A 20837-nucleotide genomic window follows, 5' to 3' on the forward strand; every position below is an offset into this window, starting at 1 on the left:
TTCTTTCCTTTTGGCAGTGCAAGTGAAAGCTGTAACGGGCTTGAAAATCTCTCGTTGTCCCAGGATAAATAGATGTTTTCATAAAGCTTGGGAGGTCTTAGCCAAAGGACAAAACTTCTCTTAAACAGATCCAGAAATATATACAGTCCCACTAAATGAGTTTTTTTAAAAAAAAAAAAATGAGCAGAATCTGTGGAAGTTTTAAAGGAATTGATGCTAGAAAAAAAAAAATTTCCAGCCATGGATAAAGGTAGAAATTAGAAATATTTTTTAAAATTGCTTTATTCATTTTTGTTTCACTGAGCCCCACTATCCTTCCCAGCTACCTACAAATTGTCTATCTTCCCAGCCCTATACTTGGTCATTTTCCAGTCTTTAATCCAATCACTTGGAAGGCAGAGGCATTGAGTTTGGGGCCAGCCTGGTCTTCAGAGCTAGTTCCAGGGCAGCCAATGCTACACACACACACACACGCACGCACGCACGCACGCACGCACACACACACACACACACAAAACAACTTGTCTCGGAAAAAAAAGGGGGAAAGAAAAAGAAAAAAGGAGATGAGATAAGCATATGGGCGCAATGTGAGCAGTCACTGCACTCCATCTTGGCTTCCCTGCCACTGGGCCATGAAATGTGAGACAAAATAAACCCTTGCTCCACACAGCTCCTGGAAAAGTAACTAGGACAATAATTACATATGTATCCATGATTTCTTTGTTTAATATCTAATTTATCTTCAACTTTTAAGGGCCCATTGATGGATCTATCTGCTCAGCCTTGTATCCAGTTGTCAACAGCATGGGAATCAATTTATAATTAATTATGAAGTCCAATCAAAGAATGAGAGAGAAAAACAAAAAGATATAATTTGGTTATCTCAGATATGAAATAGAAGAGTCTTTTTTGAAGCCCATTCTTCCTCAAATTAAACCATTTTTAAGGTTATGTACTTGAATACTAGTCAGAGTAACTAATGAGCATTTGCCAAAATTTTAAAAGTATACAAAGGCCTTGGGAGTTAGCACCCTGAGTGAAGCTTATGCAATCTGGGCAAAGCTGCTAAAGCTAGTAACTCTGCCATCTGAAATATAAGCCCAGAAAGTTGGGGTGAGGTGGAAGTAAGACACACAGGAAATTCAATTTCACTAGTTTTCGCCTAAATGTAAATAAGGCGCTTCTCTCCTCTTCATAGTCTACTGGTCAAAAGATGGCTCCAACTTTCTGCCAAATAAAGGGAAATTCTCCCAGAGTGTGGGATGTTTGATAAAGTTTGAACTCTCTCTTCCAGAAAATGCAAAAATCAGTCTAAAGATACTTCCAAGCCTTAAACAAAATTGGCTATTAGAAAGTACTGTAAACCCATATATTGGTTTAGCATTGGTTACATATTAGATTATTAGTGTATTACTCTTACAAAACTTTCGTATTGTTTTCTACAAAGACCTTTAATATAATAGGGCAAAATGATCATTTTAAAAGTTATTCCATGTTATGACCATGATTTTATTATGTAGGCTATAATATTCTAATTATTTTTAAAGAATTACGTATTTCTTTTTAAAGATCAGCATCTATAAGCCATTAGAGAAATGATTTTTATAAGGATAGGAATGTGTGTATGTGTGTCTTTTTAGCTCCCAAATTGTTTATAATTCTATAAGGGATTATACTTGTTGAGTCTTTATTGCTCTGGGGCAATAGCCCAGACATTGTTCTGGGTGTCTAGGTGAAAGAGACAGCCAAGGTTCTACTCTTCTGGTGCTTACACTTTGTGGTAGTACCAAAGAGCTCCACAATAGCCCAGAATGGAGTATAACAAAGGTGTACTTATTTGGTTATAAACTCACAGTATGGTAGTGATCCACAGTCCCCTGCATGCGCTGGGAACTGGAACCGAATCCTGCCACCCAGATCCAGATAATCACACAGAAACTATATTAATTACAACACTGTTTGGCCTATTAGCTCAGGTTTCTTATTAAGTAACTCTTACATCTTAACCCATTTTTATTCATCTATGTATCTTCACGGGGCTGTGGCTTATTAGTAAAGTTACAGTGTTTTCCTCCTTTGGCAGCTACATGGCGTCTCCCTGACTCTACCTTCTTTCTCCCTGCATTGTTTAGTTTTCCCCTCCTAGCTCTTTTCTGCCCTGCCATAGGCCAGAGCAGCTTCTTTATTAACATACAAAGGGGAATTCCACATCAATACTTAACAAAGAATATTTGACTATATCGCTATATAGAGATTTAAAAGCTCAGATTTCATGTAGACCAAATCCTAACACTATCCAATCTGATTTTTCTCTTTTATTTTGATAGAATTTTGAGGATATGTAGTTTAAATTCTATGCAATAAAATGTCTGTGGAGTCAAAATAATGATGTTTCAATGAAGCATTGTCTTTTTGAGAAATACTAAGATAAAGGAGATAGTTCTGTTTTAAAAATGCTTGCCTTGCAAGTGTGAAGACCTGAGTTTGATTCCAGAACCCACCTTACAAAGACCACATGTATATGGTTGTGTGTGCTTGAAATCCTAGTACTGAGTCTGTGGGAATAGACAGATCCTAGCCTACTTGGTATGTTCCAGCCTCTGACCCCTTGAGACAGTGTCTCAAAAATTAAAAGTGGAGAGCACCTAAGAAATAATGCCAATATTGATATCTGGACTTCACACTCCTGCACACAGAAATGTGTACCCAAAAACAATGTGTATACAGAGAGAGAGAGACAGAGAGAGACAGAGAAAGAGATGTTCGTCACTCTTTTAAAGTTCATATTCATTATCTTAATAGAAAGTAGTCTCTGAACCAGTCAGTGTGCTAAGCTTTTTTAGAGGCTTTATTTCATTTAATCTTTACATGATAATAATAATAATAACAATATATAATTACATATTAATAGTATAATATAATATATAATATATTAATATATTATTATTATTATAGAGGAAGCCAAAGTTGAGAAATTAAGTGAAAACATTATATCTGCTTGAGCTTTGTCTCCTGTGTATACTTTTTTGGTAAAAATTTAAATTCCTATCTCATAGAACCTAATAAAACTACCCCATGGACTTAGTTCCCCACCATGGAGATTAACTGAAATCTAAAAACGGGACACTTCTTGACTTTTAAGAAGCTTCCTTATAGAATGGGCTGAATAAATATTCTACCCCCTTTAGAACACCTTGGGTCTTAAAGAACTTCCCCCTAATTTTATCACCTGCAAATTGCTACTCAGCAATAGGGCTTCGGATGCTCAGGTAGTTATCTGTAGAAAATCATTCCTAGTGTCCAACCCAGCCTCTATGTCCATCCTCCTGCTCCTTTGCCACACCTCTGTCCAGCACTCACAGATGTAGTGGAAATAGCATGTTTATTATTCAAGGAGGCTGAATTACTAGAGAATGTTATCATTTACTTTCGTAGCTGGCCACACTCTCTGCAAATTGTTTTCCATTATTTACTGTAAAGTTGTTTTCCAAATTTGTGTACATTTTCTTACATGGGCTCTTCAGGAAAACATCTTCTCTAACTGGAAGTCTGCGCTTTATTTCATTTCATCGTGTGGGGTTTTCCAACATGTTTATAGTGAACCAAATGCCCATCAGAATGGTTATCTTATACAGAGCTGTTTAGAGGATATCCATGTGCCTTGTTAAACATAATCTATCCAAACATATGTAACTTTGGATAACAAATATACATGTGCATTAGTTTTAAAACTTCCCTTGTAGAAGCCTTTATTTAAATTGGCAAATGCATACATCTACAGATTTGTTAGTGTTTGCTGACCTAGAATAAACAAGTTAAAGAGCCTTAAAATTTTTACAGAACTGAAATTAGTAGGTATGTTAGATTTTTAAAGATATATACATATATACAACAACAGTTAAAGAAAAAGAGGCCATGAATTTGAAAGCAGGCAAACTTGGGAGGGTTTGAAGGGAGGAAAAGGAAGGAGAAAAAGATGTAATTTATGTTACAATTTTTGTAAAGTTAATCTCTCCTACCCAGTGATGGAAAATTTCCCGAGGGCCACACATGGCACTGGGGCTGTGCCAGTTTGGCTGTAAGCATTCAGTGCTATGGACTGAACTCCACTGCTGTAGATCTATACTGTCTGCTCAGTAGGTAGGGGAGGCTTGCTTTATCTCTCCATACTCTATAGAAGTATACTTCTATACATCTATAGAAGATGAGGACTAAATTATCCCTTCTTCCTTATTTATTGAACATCCAAACAGTCGACAGATAGCAAGTACTTGTCACTTGCCGCATCCTGATATAGACATCGAAAATGTAAAATATAAAGCATAAATGCAAAACAACAACAAAATTTCCTCTAAGATGAAAGAAAAAAAACAGCACTGAACAACAATCAACACGGTTTTATGAGGAGCCTTCTTCAACTGCAGAAAATTAACCCCTCCTGGGGTTTGGGTGTTGGTGAAGGACATTGGGAAACTCCCAGACGCCAGGTGAAGTTCTTCCAGACAGCTGTCATCTGCATTCCCACTGCACCCACTTCCTTCCCAGATGCACTTGGCTCACAGACTCACACATGCAGTGTGTCACCTTCATGTGTCGAGTTGTTGGGTCTCCATTTAGGACAGCTGGAGCCCACAGATCAGTGTGCCAACTTTTCTGAGTACTCTGCATGAGAGAACTTGTGCTCTAAGTGTGCAAATCCCTGCCGGATGTGACACATTTTAAAAACAGGTACTTTGATTCTTTGCTGTATAAAATAAGTTTTAGAAGGATTTAAAGATGGTCTTGTGTCTTAGGGTTTCTATTGCTGTGAAGAGACCATGACCATGGCAACCCTTACAAAGGAACATTTAATTGTGGTAGTTCGCTTACAGTTCAGAGGTTCAGTCCATTATCATCATTGTGGGACATGGTAGCATGCAGGCAGACATGGTGCTGGAGAAGTACCTGAGAGTCTTACATCTTGCAGGTAACAGGAAGTGATCTGTAACACTGGGCAGTATTTTTGAGCATATAAGGGATACCCCAAAGCCTGCCTCCACAGTGAGACACTTCCTCCAAAAAAGACCACACCCCCTAGTAGTGCCATTCCCTTTGAGAAACATTTTCTTTCAAACCATCACATTGTGAATACTTTATTTTACTAAAAATAATTAGAAATTTTACCTAGTTAGTACCTCAGATGAACTAATTGATTAGTTAACTTAAAATGCTAAGATGTTATTTAAAAGTGTTGTCATTTATTCCTTTGGGACAAGAAATATGAATATATGAATGTAAAACTACAGAGAAAAAGTCACAAGGTATTTTGGGAAGTTGGACAGCATTAGCCTTGTACATTGTTGAACTAATTCCCAATTGCCAAGTGCAATTAACTCAATTAAATCCAGATTTCAGCTACAGTAACAACAACAAAAAAAATGTACCACAAATAGGTACTGATTTATAAATTCATGTACTGCTCAGTCTACAGAGAAGACAAATAGATATTTTTACACAATACAATAACTGTTGTTTGAGAGTTTTATTTATTTATTAGTGCCTGATATGAATGAAGTAAGGAACGACACCACCTCAGTAATTCCAGTTCTCTGAAATGAAGTGAGTCCAGCTTGATCAATGGGGGAGGGCAGTATTGTTTGTTTGTTTTGAGCATTTACTGTGCTCCAAACCCCAAACTTCTCACTTTCCATGGCTTTAATCTTCATAGTAATCCTGGGCTTTGTCACCAAGACAAAGAATAGTGATCACTGGGGAAAATAATGCAAATTCAGTTTACATGTGAAAACACTATTCAGAAATAACCTGCTGAACTAAAACTAAAATAAATGCAAGGGCACATTAGCAAGGGGACTAGGACTCGAAAGAATGTGGAGACAGAGACTTGGAAGCTCCAGTGTGAAGGAGGCCAATCGGCGGTGACTAAAACGCTTCTAATGTTTTTACTTTTCTTTTAACTTTCCTTATTTTTTATTTATGTGTTTGGGTGTTTGCTGTCAGACAGTGGTCTTTTATTCTGTCCCAAGAATTGGCCAGTAGCCAGGCAGGAAGTATAGGTGGGGGCGACCAGGCAGGAAGTAGAGGCAGGGAATGGAGAACAGGAGAATTCTGGGAAGAGGAAACAGTCAGTCTGCAGTCATCACCCAGCCACAGAGGAAGCCAGACACAGAGCAAGCAAGATGTGACTGCCTCGCAGAAAAAGATACCAAGTCACATGGCTAACACAGACAAGAACTATGGGCTAATATAAGTTATAAGGGTTAATAAGAAGCCTGAACTAATGTGCCAATCAATTTATAATTAATGTAAATCTCTGTGTGTTTCTTTGGGGCTAAGCGGCTGCAGGACTGGGTGGGACAGAAACCTCGGTCAACAGGTGTTTACCTGCATGTCTGTCTGTCTATGTATCTTCTGCCTGATGCCCTCCAAGGCCAGAAGAGGACCTTGGACCCCATAGAACTTGAGTTACAGGTTTCTTAGAATTGTTGGTTGCCATGTGGATGATGGGAATCAAACCCGGGTCCTCTGGGAAAACAGCCAGTGTTCTTAACCACCGAGCCATCTCTTTAGTTCCAGTGTGCTTACTATACCTTGATTCAGCAATCTACTTTTAGGGAATTTGCCCTACAGGTAGCTGAAGAAAAGTGCCTGAAAGAGATAAGAAATAGTCTGTATTGACTCCTGTGACTGACAAACTGTCTTAGACTTACACATCATTTATTAATAACAATTTGTTTCCAGTTCTGGAAGCTGAGAAGTGTGAGATCAAGACACAAGACACTTGAATATGTGGCAGGGACTCTCTTCCCATCTCAGACACTGTCATTCATATCTTCTCTTTCTCACACCGTGGCAGAGGTAAACAAACTCCTTTTTTTTTTTTTTTTTTTTTTTTTTTTTTTGGCTTTTCAAGAGAGAGTTTCTTCATGTATCTTTGGTTGTCATGGAACTCACTCTGTAGACCAGGCTTGCCTGGAACTCACAGAGATCTGATCTGCCTGCCTCTGCCTCCCTGAGTGCTGAGACTGAAGGCGTGTGCCATAACACCTGGCTAACAAACTCCTTTATAAGGGCACTGGGTGTTATTATTTTTTAAATGTGCGGGGGGTGTTGTTCGGGAGGGGGAGACACGAGACGCGCGGGGTTGGGGAAGGAGAGACGAGACACGCGGGGTCCCACGTGGGTAAACTTTAATGGGGGAGGGTAACATACAAGGAACGGGAGTGAAGAGACGAAAGGGATAAAGGGAGGGGAGAGGGCGAGAGGCGGGTGAGAGAGGGGAGAGAGAGGGCGGGCGGGTTGGAACGCCCATTTTTAAAGGGCTCTGGGCATTTTGGGGTTTGTAGTCCACTTGGAGACTGTATTTTCTGCGCATGTGTGGCCTTGTCTCCAAAGGAACAGCACTGGGGCCTCTCACAGGATCTGCTCTATGACCCCTACAATTGACCCTCCCAAAACTGTCACGCTGGGGCTTAGATTTCAGTGCATGAACTTAAGGGCAGACATTCAGTCTCTGGAAGAATAAACATGATCGTTGCAAAATTGTTTGTAATAATAGCAAACTGTGAAAAAAGTCCATCTGTAAAAGATTAAAAAGTAAACTCTAGTAATCTCAATATTAAACTACATAGATGGCAATGAAATGATAGGAAGCTCCGTAATATTTTTGTGTATACATACCCAGTTTGAAAACAATGGCAGTAGTTGGCTTAATTTCCATTTTAATACTGCGAGTAAGTGTTCAGGGTCACAGGTAGAATATTTCTAAAAGGAAACCTGAGGAACCATTGAGCAGCGTAGCTATTATTGAATGATGGAGCTGTCAGGTCTTGAGACAGAACGTTGCTCATCACTTTTTCCTGTTGACTGTGTTTGCTTAACTTTTTATAGTGTTACCACTTAGTGAAAAGCTTTTTAAAATCAAAGATAATCCCATTCTACTTTCTCTTACTCACGATATTAGAGATTTTGATTTTGCTTAAAAATAGCATTTCAAAAATATGTGGGGCCTAACCAATTCTGCTGCTGTTTTGTCTCGTAAGCATCAGAGCATGATACTGAACACCCCGCTGTAGATACAGAGCAACACGACCAGCTGAGTCATTCTGCCAGGGAGGGAGGAGACAAGATTTCTGATGTAGTTTCAACCAATGGCCTTCAGATCTGGACAGAGCAGAAAGAAGGACCCAAGGTATCCATGCTAAATGAATCATATATTAATTCTTAAGACAGAAGTTGATTGTCCAGAGTTTTCCCAATAAATGTTAGAGACAACCTTCTATAGGAAAGGGAGCAAAATGGCAGTGAATGTCAGCTGCATTTCCGTAATTTAAAAGACTGTCATTTCGAGCCTTATCATTTCCCCTTTCATGATGGGCATTTTATCATTAAAAGGGAAGTAAAGACTTCTCAGGTAATCTTCATTTCTGATTGCCTGCTGACAAGAAACACAATTTCCCTACTCATTTATCTTTAAGAATCTTTGTTGGTCATTTGCTTTCTCCTATCACTTCTTTGGAAATTGTTATATTTGTTTTCTAAATGAAGCTGCCCATTCCTCTCTCTTCTTCTGCTTTGACTGGACACTTAAACTGGTTGCTGTTACTGATTAATATGGACAGATTCTGCCTCTAGAGAAGCAACATGAAAGACAAAAATTAATCTTTTCTTGCAAAAGGTAGTGGAACAAAATGAAACAGGTAAAGAGGAAGCCCATAAAGCCGTCTTTTCTCTGTGCCTCGTCCTTTGAAGAAGCCCTTAATCCCTGAACTTTGCATTTCTGTTAAACCCATGAGCTTATGTTGGATTGACATAAATACTTGCCATAGAAATCTCTGCAGTAGACAAAGTTGGAAGTACCGAGCTTGTCTGGGATGTGACTTGGTGAGCGTCAGCCAAATTTTAGTATTTGGTTGATACTTTTTAAAGCAAATAAACCCTGAAAGGGATCCCTCTGTTTCTGATTTGGACCAACAGTAGGCACAGAAAAACAGCACAGTGCCAAGAGACAGGATGCCAAGAAAAAATGCTGTATGCACATTATTTGACTTGTTAGAAAAGCGAGGGAGGAGAGAGAGAGAGAGAGGCCTCAGAGCCTGTGTCAGTCTGCTGGAGTCCCTGTTCCTGCCCTTCTAGGAAGTAGAGCTTACGTGGAGGTTACAGACAAGGTTGGCTTCCTCTCTATCAGAGTTGGTGGTGGAGTCCCTGGGCTGAATAGAAGAGAGCTACATTGTTAAGAAAAGCACTTCCAGCAAGAGAAGGAGGCTGGTTGACAGTTCCACTCCAGTGGAGAGAGGGAAAATTACCAATGTGTGACTCTTGGCTTGCTTTGTAGTGATTCAAACAAGTTCACACAGGTGTGTTCCCCAAGGCTCACTCCCTTATACCACGAGTGTGCTTCCACTTAGTGAATAATGGTGCCACAACAATGTTGTACATGCTTTCCCTTCCTCCCTGAATGTACCCTCCTGAAATGTCTCCATGTGTCTTGTGGTGCCACACTGCACTGAACACGCATATCCCTGTCTGCTTGTTCCAGTAAAGTATAATCATCTTCACCCATTACCTTTTCCTCTTGGTCCACAGCTATGTCTCCTACTTCCTAAGTTGCTTTAGTTCTCTGTTTTTCTCTCAGAGATGAAATTAGAGACAGCTTTTGGGGGACCCAATCTCTGTCCCTTGCTACTGACAGAAATAAAATCTACCAGATAAAAAGCCTTTGTTGCATTTGTGTGTGAATAAGAATTTCAACTTTTAGTGCAAAGAGAAAAATTTGGGGACAGGAATCCTGTGTGACCTAAGAATGAATATCCCACACAAATTTCAAAATAGGAAATCAGAAATTAGAAGTAGAAAAAGACTGTAGAGTTGATTTTTCCACACATCCAGGTTTCCAGGCAATAGTAAATGCACTCTTTCACCTTTTTATGCAATTCACTGTTTCAATCACATAATTTCCCCTTCTTATTTGTAAGACACTTGTCCATTTTTATCTTATCGCAATATTAAATACTACTGTTGTTTTAAAGAATTTTTGCTTGTAATACTACTACAAGTCTACATCATTTCATTTTAAAATTCAATTAAAACAGTAAACAAGATATTCTGTCTCATCTTGATAAAGTCTGCTTTTTCATGTTATCTTGTGTTTCTCATAAGTTTACATTAAAGGACAATGGATGTCTCTACTATAAATTGGGATCATCACACTTCACTTAATTGTACCTATCAACATGATATGTTATAGTAGATAAATCACTGGAAAATCTGTATGGTTCTTGGTGCAGTTTGTTCAACACTGGTGATCTCATTCACGTTAGGCAAGTGCTCTTCCACTGAACAATACACTCAGATATTTTCTTAATGAGAGACAGAGATTGATTTTCTGGCCTGGGCTTGCTGTGAGCACCCAGTCTTTCTGCTTCAGCTTCCTGACTGATTGGTAAACATCATGAGTTTTCTCCATAATCATATGGAAGAATATGTATGTGTACTTGTATCTGTAAATGTTGTGTGTGTGGTGAATGAAATCAACATTACAGTAGTTTTGTCATTTGGCAAAAAAAAAAAAAAAAAAAAAAATCAAAGTAAAACAGCCAGTCCTGAAGTTGTGGTCCGCTTTTTCTCGTAATGTTTTGACTATGTTTTCAGTTTCCTTTGTGTTTCTTAGTTGACATTCATTTTCTTTTGGTTGAATAATTTTTGATACGTTTTATTTTTCATAACAATTGCTTGCTTTGTTTTATGATTTAAAGGCTTCTAGCTTGAGTCCTTCACTTTCATGTCTTCAAGAGTTTCTCATGTCTGTTATGTCCTGTCTGTCAGAATAGCATAGCCGGGATGTGTGCCTGTCTTCAAGTAGAATGGAAAAACCCAGGGTAAAAAAAAAGAAAAAAAGAACATATCTCCCCTGAGATGCCAAAATCACAGATCACCCACAGGCAGATTTGGTGCCAGAATTCATTCTGCCAAAATACTGCATAAATTAGTTAAAGTGGTCATAGACAATATTGCCACAGGTATCTAGCAGAAATAAAAGATTATGAAGGAATACTGTAAGCTCAAGCCTCAAAGAAATTATAAGATAATATTTCTAGGAACCTCCATCAAAATGATGTGTGTGAATGTGTGTATATATAACATGTAAATATGGAAGTGTATATTATTTATAGTTCTATTTAAAAACATACAGAGACACATACCTCCTTAATCAGTAGTCATCCAAAGTAATTTTTAAATTATTTATTTATTTATTTATTTAAATTATAACTTTTTTAGAAATTACAACAAATTTTATAAAGTCTGAAGATTTAGGAATAACATATACTGTGATATAAAATAGCCCTATTGGGTATGTTTAAAGATATGAAAGGGTAGTCGAAATATCCCTGAGGAGAAGGCTGGCAAAATTGATCATGAAGACTCAAAAGAACCCAAGTAAAACTGTGCCAATGAGAAATAATGTAAGTTTGAAATTCAAAGGAGAAACTAAAACCAAAAATAAGCTGAGATATGGGAAAAATGGTAAACTGATGACCAAATCAGAAACAAATGTATTTAGAACTTAGCATAGAGAGCTCCAAATAGGAAATATCTAAAATGGACTAGAGGTATAAGGATAGGATGAGGGTCTCAAATGTGTTTAGTTGGATTCCCATGAAAGTTAAATAGAAAGTACAGAGATGAGAAAATGCTGGGAGAACCGGAAGCTGAAGATAAAGCTGAGTCACTGTATTCTGAAAACCCAGTGAGTTCATAGAAACCCAGTGAGTTTATAGAAAAGTAAACAAAATTCAAACTTCGGGAGATCTGAATCAAACTGCAAAACACCAAGGCCATCAAAGAAAAATTACATGCAATGGCCTGAAGTCAAATTAAAGATTGATTTCTAGATGCTAACCTACATTGGACTCACAGCTGTAAAACCATGGTGACACCCTGGGCTCATTGCTGTTTACCAGCCTGCTTCACAAAGGAGGATGATGACTGTCCTGGGGAATCAAAACCTCAGAGTGACGGCCTCCAGGGAGAGGGGCATTATTTAAGGAACTTTAAAAAATGATATTTTGGGGAAGAGAAAATAAGTCTTGTGAGAGATCTGCTGTCCACAAAAGGAACTTGGATGGATGTGAACAAACTGGCAGTGTTGGACAAAGCTAACCAGTAGGACTAATCCTGGGCAATGGGAACACATAAATCAGAGCTGAGCTCAAGTATTTTGAGAATCTGCTATTATTCAGTAAAGGATAAAGATGTTGACTTGCTTTTAACTTTAAAGATAATATGAATATTTAAGTGTACAAATATAGTTTACAGTCATACATAAACATGTAAACTTCCAAACTAGTGCAAAATAGAAAAAATAGGGATAGGGAAGACACCAGTCTTTTCCAATGTATTTTTTAAAAAAATATCCAGGAACTCAAGTCTCTTACCCTTCATCCAGTGAAAATATTTCTAAATAGGAGATCTAAGGCACTATTACTAACTAATTTTCTTAGGTACCTTTAAAAGCATTCCAAGATTTAACCATCTTGTTCAAACTCTCAATATAGAGATCTCTGTTACGATGGCCTACAAATGGAAAACTAAATGTGCTTTCTATCACTTTTTCAAAACAACCCTTTCTTTTATGCAGAGTTTAAAAATTAGAATTATAAGCAGAACCATATTTTCCTATCACAAATTATGTGCTTTCTTAGTTTTCTAGTGTTCATTAGCCTTACCTATTGATACTGAAATGCTTTCACCACAAAACTTAAAAAAAAGGAAAAGGCAAAAGCAGAAGACACCTGAAGACCAACACCCAGGATTGTTTTTGACCACACACATACATGTATGACCACATGTACAAAAAGCTAATTCAACACCAAAAATTTTATATTCAAAATTGAATATAACATTTGAGAGGATAAACTATGTATGAGGCCATTTGACAAATTTTAATGCAATGTCTAGATCATATTTTACCAATACAATTTAGTTCAATTTTTCCTTTCTTTTTTAACTTTTTAGGTAGCTTGCAAAATAAAGATTTTATCATGATGATGTCACATATACATATCACTGCATAGCTTTTGTTGACCATTTGTTGACCCTGTTATTGTCTTCCCCATCCTATCTCCTCCATTCTTGCTAGTCCCCTGTCTTACCTAGCAAAAGTCCTTTTATGCATTCTAGTAACATGTGTGTGTATGTGTTTACCCATGTCTACAATCTGCATTTGAAAGAAAACATGTAAGATTTTGTTTTTTCTTCCATTGTCATCTCTAGTCTCTCCCCTTCAGATATAAATTCTAATAACATGTTTGTTACTCATTGTGATTTTCTGTGTGTTTTCTTTTTTTCACTTCAGATTCTAAAGTTACCTTTTAGTTTGGGGTATTGGAGTCATTTTCTTTTAAACTTCTTTTTTTAATTTTCTTTTTTTAATTTATTAGATTTTTTTAAAAATACCAATCCAAGTTCCCACTCCTCCCCTCCTCCCATTTCCTCCACATATCCTCCCTTCCCACCCACATCTAATCTTCAGAGAAGGTAAGGTACATTGCTTTGTGGAAGGTCCAAAGCCCTCCCTACTATATCTAGGCTGAGCAAGGTATACATCCAAAGAGAATAGGATCCCAAGAAGCCAGTAATGCAGTAGGGATAAATCCTTGTGGCACTGCCAGTGGCCCCCTCAATCTGACCCAGCAATTCAACTGTCAACAAAATTCAGAGGGACTAGTTTGGTCCTATGCTAGTTCCTTCCCAGTCTGACTGGAGTTGGTGAGCTTCATTAGCTCAGGTAAACTGTTTCAGTGGGTGAACCCATCATGGTCTTGACCTCTTTGCTCATATTCTCATTCCTCCCACTCTTCAACTGAACTTTGGGAGCTCAGTCCAGTGCTCTGCCTCTGTTTCCATCAACTGCTGGATGAAGGTTCTATGGTGATATTTAAGATATTTATCAGTCTGACTACAGGGCAAGTCAAGATCGGGTCCCCTTTCCTCTATTGTTTAGGGTCTTAGCTGGGGTCCTCCTTGTGGATTCCTGGGAATTTCTATCTAGAGCCAGATTCCTGCCAGCCCTATAATGGCTCCCTCGATCAAGATATCCCTTTCCTTGCTCTCAGCTCTGTCCTTCCCCCATCTCAACTATCCCATTCCCTCAAGTTCTCCTCAACCCCCCATCCCCTCCTCTTCCCCTTTTACCCTCCTTTCTTCCCCCACCCCCATGCTCCCAATTTTGTCAGGTGATCTTGTCTGTTTCCAATTTCCAAATGGATCTATTTTTTCTTTGGGTTCACCTTATTGCTTAGCTTCTCTAGGATCATGAACTATAAGCTCAGTATCCTTTGTTTATAGCTAGTAGCCACTTATTGGTGAGTACATACCATATTTATCTTTTTAGGCATGGGTTACCTCACTTAGGATAATGTTAGTCTAAGTTTTAATATAAATTCTCAAAATTTGTTCAATCCCAAGAATAAAAAGTAACCAGGTTGTTCTCTGTTCTATAATTATGTAAGAACCATTTCAATTTGAGTTTTAAGATTCCTTTTTGCATTGCTCACCTGATTGGAGACGGCTATCGTAAATGGGCAAAACTTGTCATGCACCACTACCAGTCTTAGTGAGGAGACAAGAGCACCTCTTGATGCTCAGTGCATTTCTAGCATTTGTGTTCGCTTAAAGTCTGCCAGTAAGAGCAAGCAGAGCTCAATTCTGTTTCCAAACACCGCTGAGGTAGCTTTCTGTCTCTAGAAAGATTTGGTACCACATAATGGAGAATGGTATTGCACCCCTCCACTGTGAACAAGCTTCATGAGTTTTTTAACTGATATAAAATAGTTATAAACTGGCACGTAATAACACCTGCTGTCTTGGGTATTCTCCTGTTGTGATAAAATACCCTCCCAAATGAACTTAAGTAAGAGAGGGCTTGTTCTGGCTCACAGTTCGGGGTGCAGTCCATCATAGTGAGGAAGTCCTGGCAGCAGGAGATTGAAGCCGCTGGTCACATTCCATCAGGAGCAGGAAGCAGAGAACAGTAACTGCAGGTGCACACACAGTCCTCACCTTTTAAACCATCAAACCTCAAAGGCAGCATGCCAAAGGTTTCCTACTGTGGGAGCTTCCCCTGAAGGAACTTGCAGTTTTGCACTGATGAGTCTCTCCCTCTGTGCCGTGTCAGCGAAGTCTGCACTCACAGGATAAGAGCTCAGCATGCCCAGGGATGTCTTCTCAGCTGCTTGATGAGGTTGTCCCAGTTAAAGTGAGGCGAACGGTGGACTAAGGTAGACGATCTGATTCACCATGTCATTTAGAACACAATGTTTTCATTCATATCCCAACCTCATGTGTGATAGATTCATGTGGGATTTGATGGAAACACTGACTGTGCTTTCAAAGGTTTGTAGCATTTTGAGACTATCCCTTGTAGTTATCTCTAAAGTCTTGAGCTGTGTGAACTAGGGAGACAAAGTACTTTTATTAAAAATAATTCATGGCTATAATTTGAGCAACACCTAGGAATATTGCCCTTTTAGCTGATTTATTGCCTTCATCCTGTATCTTTTATGAAGCATCTATTTTGTATGTTGTTTTAGCTACATTATAAACCTAGGTAGGTACAACCTTAAAAAAAAATAAATCTCTAAAATGTAGAGACACTAGCTGGGCATATGCCAAGTGATTGGTTTATGCCATTCAACCTTTGATTTTTGTGTATAGAAATGAATTGATATAGTTCAAATAGTATGACCTCTTATAATACAAAATTAGAGACATTTAGAATCAAGTTGCCGATCTGCCAGTGCCATATGGCGTCAGTATTATTTAAACCAAACTCAGGTTAACATTCTTTCCAAGATTATATTTTCTAATGGCTTAGATGCCTAAATGTCTTTAACTTCATGCCTTATTGGCTACCGTATGTTCTTGTAAATGTGGGCATCTACACGTTTTGTAATCATTAAAATACAGTGAAATCAAATTCAGTGACAAATAAAAATGGGGAGTTATAGATGGGACAGACTTTTATTCTGTTGTCAGATGAAAGATAAAGTATAGCAGCACAGCTATACTCTCACCACTTAAGAGGTGGAGGAGGTATTCTCAAATTTAAAGCCAGCCTGGGCTACATCACAACCCTCACATACACACAAAAGATGCAAGAAATAATATTAGGAGGAAAGTTCTCATTTCAAAGAGATAATTTCTTTTTCAAAGTGGTAAACATAATGTACAATTTTTATAATTTTAGAAATATATTTTGCAGTCTTCCTAACATAAGTATCTTTTAGAACATCCATTTTATTCTCAGAACTTAAAAAAAAAGAACATATATGATATAATATATAAAAGACTTACAATTTGATAGTAAGAGAAGATAAAAATACCAATAAATGTAGCTGTACCCAGAGCAGGAGGTTCTTGTCGTCTCTTCACGTTTCTTAGAAAGACGTGAGCTCTTGTTTGCTAAAGTATCTTCAACCTACCTTCCTCTCCAAGAGAGCTGAGGCTGGTTCAGAACCAGCCTGACATATGCTGAGCCATTAGTCTGCTTTTCTTCTGGTCGCTGTGCTCACTTTCTAGCTTTGAATTCAAACACGGGCCTGTGCTTCCAGGCTCCTGTGCCTTAAGACCCATCCTTCTGTCCTCTCACTACAGAGTCATCGGAATTTGGCCCATCCCTGGTGATCCACACCACTGTCCCATTTGGAGTTACGCACTTGGAACACAGTGAGGAGAACGTGCAGGAGTTAATCAGCCAACAGCTGGAAGCCATTCTGCCCGGTTTGCCTCAGCCGGTTGCTACCAAGTGCCAGAAGTGGAGGTATTCGCAGGTAATCAGAGAAGAGAGTGGCAGAATGGAGGCCTTTTCTGGGTCAACTGTTTTCTAGCAAAACTGATGTCACTTTGTGTTCTTCACCGTTCTCTAAGAGGAGAAATGAATGGTGGCATCTTTGAAGTTAATCCGGGTTTGTCACACACACGTGTAATTTCTACAGGTGCCATAGTCCCGCTACTTCTCAATGAGATGCTCGTGGCACTTTTACCAGTTTTGCCCACAACCCAGCACATCCTGAAATTCTGGGTTTCCTATGTAGGCAAGAGAGCTTCTACATCCAAATGCAGCTCTGCAGATCTTCCTAATTGGCACTGTGGCTACATGGGAGCCACTTTATCTACCCAGATTTTTTAAGTCTGTCACTTTAACATTATGTGCATAGGTAGTTGTCAGGATTTTTTTTATTGAATTTTTACTTCAGTTTGAGTGGTGACAGCAGAGGCCTTTCATGAGTAAGTCTAGAATACTGAACTGAGCTGCCTTCCAGGGTAAGCTAACCCTGCTTATCATTCTTCTAGGTTAGCCTTAAAGCTCTTAATACAGAGTAAATCTTGACTTAAACACACACACACTTTTACTAGAGTTGGAATACTGTCACAGAAATGTCTTTGGATCTGTAAACTCAGCTGGGAAGTCATGTGGGGGTCAATGACGCAAAGGTCGGATAGAGTGAAGATGAAAAGACGCAGAGACTTGCGTTTTCCCCCAGGGTTTCTGAGGCCATTGATTAGCAGATTTGTGAGTGCTTATTGGTTATCCAAGCTGTAAAACCTTCAGAAAAAAAGTGGTGTTATGGGAAATCGCAGCAGATTTTGTATATTTTAAAGACCTTTCCAAATTAGAGGAAATAGTAAATTACTCACTAAAATATTGCAGCAGGTCTGTATTTACCCATATCTTCTCAAGTTAAATTATACAGTGAACCTTGGGGGAAAATATTTACTTAAGCATGTCATGGTCACTTTAGAAGACTTTGCCCTTTCCTTTTAAGAGCGCTGGAAAAAATCTCAATAACTAGTGTCTCTAAATGATATTTAACTCAATTTTAGATTGACTTGAAAAGGAAACCGGGGAGAAAAATCTTGGCATAGTTTGAAGCTGGGTGTATTGTACATAAGTCGTTTTGCCTATTGTAAATCCTCCTGTGAAAGTAGTTTGTGAAGTTTCTTTTTCTGATTTTCTCATAAACAATTTACTAATTGGCTAAAAAAATGGCATTTGAAATCTACTCATTTCTTACAAGTTGATAGTCTTCTAAAAGTAGACTTATCCTAATCACATGAAAGGTTTTACAATATCACAAAACTTAATAAGAGATTATTTTGAATGTCATGCATATCTGAACTCTAACAATGGTTCTAATTGCAATTTGGGTGTTGAAATCATTCCACTGTATTTATAAATCTGTAGACTTGGAAGCTACACTGACTGCAAAGTCTGAAGGGAGACAAGCTGTTGTCCAGGCTTTAAAGCCTGCGTTTCTCACTCACTGTTCATACACTTCCCTAGGCTCCTGAATGTCAGTCTCCAAAGAGTAACATTGTTATTTGTGGTGAACATCTCACCTATACACATTAGAAAAAAAGGAATGACCAATGAAAGGTCAAGTAACTTAAAATAATTTACTTACTTTTAGATACTCTCCTTAAACAATGTGTTCCCAGTGCTTCTCAAAGGTCCATCTTAACCTTGGGAATTTGACAGAGATGTGTATATCCTAAGCCTTGCCACTGTGGTACAAGTGGCCTTGTTTCAATTAATCAATGTACATTTGTGTGGAAGATGGACATGATACAGTACTAAACTCATAAGAAGAAGAATACAAACGAGAGACACAGAAACAGAGGATCCAGGAGCTACATTTTCTCTGGCTCCCCACCTGTCTGAACAGATACAGAGCTTTTGAGAAGGAAACCCCACCACCATTTCTGTCTAGAACAGGTTCCATTCTGTTCCTTCTGTCTCTCCTCCCTTCTCTTTGTTCTCCACATATCATCTCATTCCTTTTCTTCTCTTTTTTTGAAAGACAAAATGCCAGAGCCCTACACACCTTTATATTTAGGTAAGCTTCTGTAGGCTACAGAGCAAGAATCTCTGTCCCAAACAGTGCTGGGTGGTAGCAGTTTTCTATCCTAGACCCTGCAGGATCAATATTTTCTGTCCATTGATTCCTTTTCTTCTTTTTCTCTCCTTTTGGGACACTTGAACTTTATCTTGGCACTAAATGTTAGAGGGGGGTGGAGGGACAGGACTCGAAGCTGGGTAACTCAAAGGCATGATCTTATTTAATGTCAAAGGGACACACAATTGGAATAGCCAAAAAGCCTGATACCATGCAATGTTATTAAGAAAGAGCAGTGGTAACTCTCACTCATGACCGGTGGAAACACAAACTAGAAGAGGCATAAGACGGCAGGTAAGTAGCTTTCTAGAAAGCAAGACAGGTGGGAAGGGTGGAAGAATAGCTAGGCTAGCAAGGATTTTCAAGATATTGAAAATATTCAGATGCTATGATAGTAAATTAAATTATACACTTGTCCTAATCCATAGATATACAGTATTTGAGATGAATACTAATATAAGGTATGGACTTGGGGTATTTTATTCTTCTCCTTACTATGACAAAATACCAATATAAAGACAGTTTAAAGAAATAACAGGAATCTGGAGAGTCAGATCATGGTTTGTGGGTTTCTGACCAATCATGGCACAGCAGAGGAGCATAAGGCAAATAAACAATGTATTCCTGCAGTCAGGGAAGAGAAAAGAGGTGAATGCTGATTCTCAGGACACTTTCTCTTTGCCCTCTCGAATCATTCTAAAAACTTAGACCCTGGGAAAGTTACACCCACATTTAGGATGTGTCTTCTCTGCTTAAACATCTGTGGTAACACCTCACAGGAATATCCAAAGATGCATCTCTTAGGCAATTCTAAATCGAGACAATGAAAGATTAACCATCATGATAGGACATGTCAACTCAGATTTACCAGTTTCATTAGTTCGTAGATCTGAAAGCTAAAAGTCCAAACAGCATGGTGCTGGCGCCAGTGACGGCCCCACTGGCTAAGTCACCTCATGGTATATCACAATGACAAGAGCAGAGCATGCATGAGGATGCCTGGTGACCCATGAAGCCAGCGTCAGAGTTGGAGGAGCTCTGTTATGACAATTGACTCTCCCAAAAAGTAGCTCAGAGTCTGGTAACTACTTCAATCGCATCCAACAACTATCTTCAACAACCTGACCAGCTTCCCCTGAACTCCATCTCATCAATGTCCTACTGCCGTACATAAGGAACGTAGCTTCCAGCAATGTGAATCCTTGAAAGATACCCACAAACCATGTCCACACCATCCATCACATTTGCGTTAAGAAGTGCCCAGAATAATATATATACAAATTTTAAAACTCCACTGGCAAACCCCAAATAAGTCATATAAACACACTGTGCTTTCAAAGAATCTCAAGTCTCCCGGTGGTAACCCACTATAGTGAGTGAGGAAACAAAGGCGTGGGGTGGGGGGTGGAATTAACTAAGTTCCTTCTACTCCCATGGATAATCGTGGCATGGTGGGCCATACGTTCATCAGGTGGGTACTCTTCCCGTCGGGGCAACTAATTATTCACAGCTTTGAAAGATTAGGGATCTTTGGGAAGGGCTTTATTTCTCTCAGTCACATCCTCTTTCCTCTGGTTCCCCTGGCAGATCCCTCTAAGACCCCCACATAAAATCTTAAGGGAAAGCATCAGCACTTTAAGGCTCCATCTTAAAGAAATGAGTTGGGAGGGGTGAGAGTATTTGTCCATGGGAACCAGCTTCTCATTTTCCTGTTGTTCTGCAGACCCATTGCCATCTCTGGAATATCCACCGTGACAGGAGGGGGGTGAACATGCTCACTCGCCTATTCCATAAAAACTGCCTGCAGCGTCACCAGTTTCCATTCTGAAACCAGACAGACTAATATCTGCTGAGACTCGAGCCTCTAAATTGAATTTTGTCTTA

The 20837-nt window shown here is 38.8% G+C and overlaps 1 protein-coding gene across 1 annotated transcript in view; it reads left to right on the top strand.

Moving 5' to 3' along the window:
• The window catches only part of Rnls (renalase, FAD dependent amine oxidase), a 262021-nt gene that overhangs the window by 219114 nt on the left and 22070 nt on the right, over positions 1-20837 (top strand). The window contains exon 6 of the mRNA XM_057778762.1: positions 16651-16826. Within this exon, the coding sequence (XP_057634745.1) occupies positions 16651-16826 (176 nt within the window). The remainder of the gene's footprint in view (positions 1-16650; positions 16827-20837) is intronic.

Source organism: Chionomys nivalis, chromosome 8 (assembly GCF_950005125.1).
Source record: "Chionomys nivalis chromosome 8, mChiNiv1.1, whole genome shotgun sequence".
NCBI lineage: Eukaryota > Metazoa > Chordata > Mammalia > Rodentia > Cricetidae > Chionomys > Chionomys nivalis.